We start from the raw sequence: 4,908 nt of genomic DNA on the forward strand, positions 1-4,908 counted from the left end.
AGACTAACTGCTGCTGTAGATGAATAAAATCTAGAAACTTGTGATGTTTGTAGAGGGAAGACAAGATGGCGCAGAGTTCAAGAGACTCATCTCGTTCCATAGCTGAACGTAAACTGCTCTGATGTTCACTTCAAGCAACGTCAGTTTTAGCTGAATGCTATTTAACGAGGCTGTTTGAGATAAACTATCTAACTGTTTATTAAGCTTCAGTTAAACTGTGGCGCTGCAGCGTGAAACGGTAAAACCACTTAAATGTTAAATGAGAAAGTAATCAGATTACTGCTCAGTTTTATGGCAAATTAAAATATTTCAATACTTAATGTTTTATTACATCGTAGGTCCACCTTTCAGCAGGAGGATACCAGAGTCCATGAAGTCCTTCAGCTGCTCTTTGCTTAGTCATGCAGCCTCATATCATGATGCTGCCGCCTCCGTGCTTCACTGTGGTGGTCCTGGTTCAGGTTCACATTAAACATTAATACACTCCAAAGACGCTCTACAGCCACTTCAAGTCGTAGTTTTCACTTTGTTCTTCTTCAGAAGATGTTGCGCTTTGGATGCTGGAATGTTCCTCTTCTTCTTCCAGCTCAAGTCGTCTTGTCAGCCAGTATTTATCCCCAAACGTTCATCTATAAATGTCACCTCCTGCAGCCTCATATCATGATGCTGCCACCTCCGTGCTTCACTGTCAGGACCATGCATCATCGTGGTGGTCCTGGTTCAGGTTCACATCAAACATCTGGACTCCATCTGGGCCCAACACGTTGATCTTTATCTGACCAAAGAATGTTCTCCCAACATTCATGAGGCTTCTCAAAGTTTCATCTTTAGATTTTGTCCTCCGTCCATAGAGGTGGATGTTCTGTAGTGAGCTCCACACTACCTCTGGTGTCCACTGATGACCTCTGTACCAAGTCTGAAGCATCTGTTCACGGTCCGCGGACTCATTTTAGGACCACTCTGGCTCCTTCTAGACCTCCTGCTTACTGCTCACTCTGGGCCTCACTGATGTTTAGTTCATCTTCTTGGATCATTTTCCAGATTTTTTAGTTCCTCTGGCGCTTCCTTTCCACGTGGAGCCACGATGAAGACGTAGACGGAGCGCATGGGTCCAAACAGGAGAATGTTCTCCTGTTCACAGCTCGTTGTAGAACCACGTTTATGCAGTTTGATTGATTGACTTCAAAGACCAACGCTGGATTCATTTCTGTTGTGTTGAGTTTCTACTTTTGGGGCCTGAATTTTCCGTATCGTTTTCGTTTCTGAAGAGGAACCACTCGACTGTTCAGCTCAGGAATAATGTGGTACTTCATGGAAAGTCTCTGTTTCTGGGTTTGGATCAGTGACCAACCGACGTTCTGGATCTCAGTGGTCAGACTGAATCACACCAAAATAAAATAAAGTGCTTCTGGTGTCTGTTTCTGGTTGGTCTCTCGGTGTATGGATGGAGTTCGTTTAGATCTCGACAAGCTGTAGAGACCAGGATTCCTCATCCTCCTCTAAGATCTGGTCTCGAGTTCCTTTGCTGTGTAAACACGAGGAACCGCTCGGCTTATCTAAAGTGGCTCCACTGATAGTTTGAACGTAAATGAAGTGTTATCTCCAGCAGGCCTTCACTCAGGCGTCGGTGTTGCTGGGATTCCCTGATGTCATTTCCACTCTGCCTCCCTGCAGCAGAGCATTTAAAGTGTTTCTGGATGGTATTAAAGTCCTGTTTGTTCTGACTGAATGTTGAGTGGGCGACTCTCTGCCGCTGCTGCTGCCTCTTTGTTTAATGGAGATATCAGCGAGTGCTAATGAAGTCTGCTAATCCTCTGAACGCTCCGTTAATTCCCGTCCTCTTCAGCGCGACATTCTGCCGTTGTATTTGCCGAGGCGCTGCTGCTGCCGCCGCTGATAGCTTCATTGTTTTATTGTTCAGACTCCATTTAAAGTCAATAAGGACTAATGGACGTTTGTTTAACTTGGATGTCGGCGTTCCTTCATCGCCTCGCAGCCCGCCAGCCGTCAATCAGCGGCGCCGAGTCACGTGACCCGCCGGAGGAGGAGCACCGGGCTTCAAAAGAGCGGCACCCGCAGGACCGGACCAGAGACCAGCCCAGAACCAGAACCAGCACCCGGACCAGCAGCAGATCCCAGACCAGCCTCCAGTAGGAACTTCTTCTTCTTCTTCTTCTTCTTCTGCTTTCGTGTCTGTTTGTGTCGCCTCAACTTTCTGGTCTTTCTGCAGGTATGCAGTGTGTTCGCTGTCCCGCCGTTTTGGTTCTCGTGGCGTTGGTCCTGTGCGGAGTTTCCTCGCAGCCCGACAGAGACCAGGACCAGTTCCAGAACCAGGACCTGGACCTGGAGCTGCGTCACCACCGGCTGCTGCAAAGAGCTCGTAGCGCCGGACTCCTGTCGCAGGTGAGGCCGGACTCCAAAACCTCGGACAGCTTTAGGAAGATCCATTTTCATCGTCTGATCTCTGAAACATCAGAACGTTTCCCAAAGTCCAGGACGACAAACGTCTCGACAGTTTACTGTCAGAGAAACCAGAAAAGCTTCATCTTTAGGAAGCTGCAGTCTCAGAGTTTAGAGTTTTTCTTCTTTGAAAAATGGCTCAAACCAGTTTTCACATCAGTTGACGATTAATTTAATCAGTTGATCTTTTCAGCTTTCGGTGCCTGTCGTCCATTTATGTCTTTGTTCTAAAGACATAAATACCTTCATGTTTCTCGGTGCTGAGTACCGACGGTTCTGGAGCTTTCGGTCTCTCCTCATGAGCTTCCTCCGCAGATCAACTTTATTGACTTTTTCTTCAAACTCGAGATTCATTCCTTGGTTTGTGATCGACGACTCCCAGAAACCTGAAAGAGAAGCTCGAGGAGTTAAAAACCAACGCTGGGCGTTTCCAGGGAGTTCTTAGCTGTTCTACACGGTTCTAAACGGTCCATTCTTAGCTGTTCTTCCGGTTCCACACAGGTTCAAACTCGTCTACGGCGGTGCTAAACTCTGTTCTAAAGAGTTCTAACTAGTCCTAAACCGTCCCTACGTTCTGAAGTGTTCTAACCTGCTGTTAAGCTGTGTTCAGGCCTGTTTTAGATCATTAGAACTGAGACTAAACTCTGTTCTAAACTGTTCTAACCAGTTCTATCCTGTGTTCCACACTGAAGCCACATGTGGTTCTAAAGTGTTCTGAATGGTTCTGAACTGACCATATGTCATAAACTGTTGTCAATTATTATACCAAATAGTTCTAAATTGTTAGAACCTGCTGCTAAGCTCGGTTCTGAACTGTTCCAACCAGTTCTAAGCTGCCGTATTGTTCTCTGAGCTGTCCGTAGTGACATACCTCAGACTCAAGTCCATCTAACCTGTTCTGTCAGGTTCCACACAGTTCTAGTGTTCTACAGCGGTGGCGCTAAGCCGTGTTCTCAAATGTTCTAAAATGTTCTAAAGTGTTCTCAAATGTTCTCAAATGTTCTCAAATGTTCTCAACCATCCAGATTGTTCTGAGCTGTTCTAAATGATTCTACCTGCGATCCAACTCCATTCTAAACCATTCTGGTGGGTCCAGACAGTTCTAGTTAGATTATGTTCCAAACGGTTCTAACCAGTCCTAAGGTGTTCTACATTGTTCCACAGTGGTGCTGAACCGGGTTCTTGCTGTTCTGACCGGTCCTAAATGGTCTGTTTTACTACAACCGGGCCTGCCTTGGCTCCATTCTAAACTGTTCTACAGTGGTGCTGAACAGGGTTCTGAAAGGTTTGAAACCGTCCACATTGTCCTAAACGGTTCTACATCACTACAACCGGGCCTCAGCTCCACTCTAAGCAGACCTTAGTGGTTCCACACGGTTCTACTGTGTTCTAACTTCGTCCCACTCTGTTCCTCAGGAGTGGAGTAAACGTGCGGTGGAGGACCTGCTGGCCCAGATGTCGTTGCCAGAACCCGACGCCCAGCGCGAGGCCGAGGTCGTCTCCATGGCAACAGGCGGGAGGATGAATCTGGAGCGGTCCGTCGACCCGCCCAACAACATCCCGCCACGCGACCGCAAAGCCGGCTGCAAGAACTTCTACTGGAAGGGCTTCACCTCCTGCTAGAACCCGACAGGTAGGAACCGAACACAGAACACCTCCAAAACTCTGCAGAACCTCTAGAACGTCAACAGAACTTCTGCTTGTTTCTTTTTACGCTGCAGATTGTTTTATTTTGAAGGCCCACCGTGTCTCACCTGTCCCTGTTTCCTGTTCCCAGTTGAGGCCACACCTACCCCGGACTCACCGACCAATCCCCGACCACCTGGCCTTCACCCGAGCGACCGCACGGACCAATCAGCAGCCGGCGTGCTGCAGTGTACCTGAGTAATTCATGTAATTATCAATTAAAGCGAGAAATCAGTCAAGTTTGTGGCTCCGCCCCTTTTGTCCCATCGACACGTTTCAAAATAAAGCGTCTGACAGTCGGATCCAGTTCTGCAGGTTCTTTGGTGCTGATTGTTCAGCGTCGCCGTCGTTCCTCTGAAGCAGCGACATCGTTAATTATTTACATCTTCAGGCTGATGTTGAGTCACAGATTCACTCAACGTCGTTTATTTGAGTTGATTCAACTTATTTAAATGATTAAAGTCAAATTAATTTTACAACTTTTTTTTTTTTTACTTCATGTAATTAAAATTATCCCAACAAATGAAGCTGATCCAACAGAACCGCTGAGATAAAGACATTTAATCTCATGGGAATATTAATTAATTAAGTTAATCTAATTAATAACTTTTATGTGTTAATATATTTACCTGGGCGACGAAAAAGACCAAAATTAATGAACTTAATTAAATGTATAAGTATGTTAAGTATATTTATATTTGTAGATAATAGTTTATTGGAGGTAATTCAACTTCTTTCCAACATTTGGCTCCAACTTCATTT

At 46.0% G+C, this 4,908-nt stretch overlaps 1 protein-coding gene across 1 annotated transcript; it reads left to right on the plus strand.

Moving 5' to 3' along the window:
* Positions 1-1,947: 1,947 nt before the first annotated feature.
* Positions 1,948-4,083, plus strand: sst1.2 (somatostatin 1, tandem duplicate 2). Its single transcript, XM_008287233.1, has 3 exons — positions 1,948-2,143; positions 2,231-2,403; positions 3,877-4,083. The coding sequence occupies exons 1-3, from the start codon at positions 1,948-1,950 to the stop codon at positions 4,081-4,083; spliced, it is 576 nt and encodes a 191-aa protein (XP_008285455.1).
* The last annotated feature ends 825 nt before the right edge of the window (positions 4,084-4,908 follow it).

This window comes from Stegastes partitus, unplaced genomic scaffold (genome assembly GCF_000690725.1).
Source record: "Stegastes partitus isolate 25-593 unplaced genomic scaffold, Stegastes_partitus-1.0.2 Scaffold491, whole genome shotgun sequence".
Lineage (NCBI taxonomy): Eukaryota > Metazoa > Chordata > Actinopteri > Pomacentridae > Stegastes > Stegastes partitus.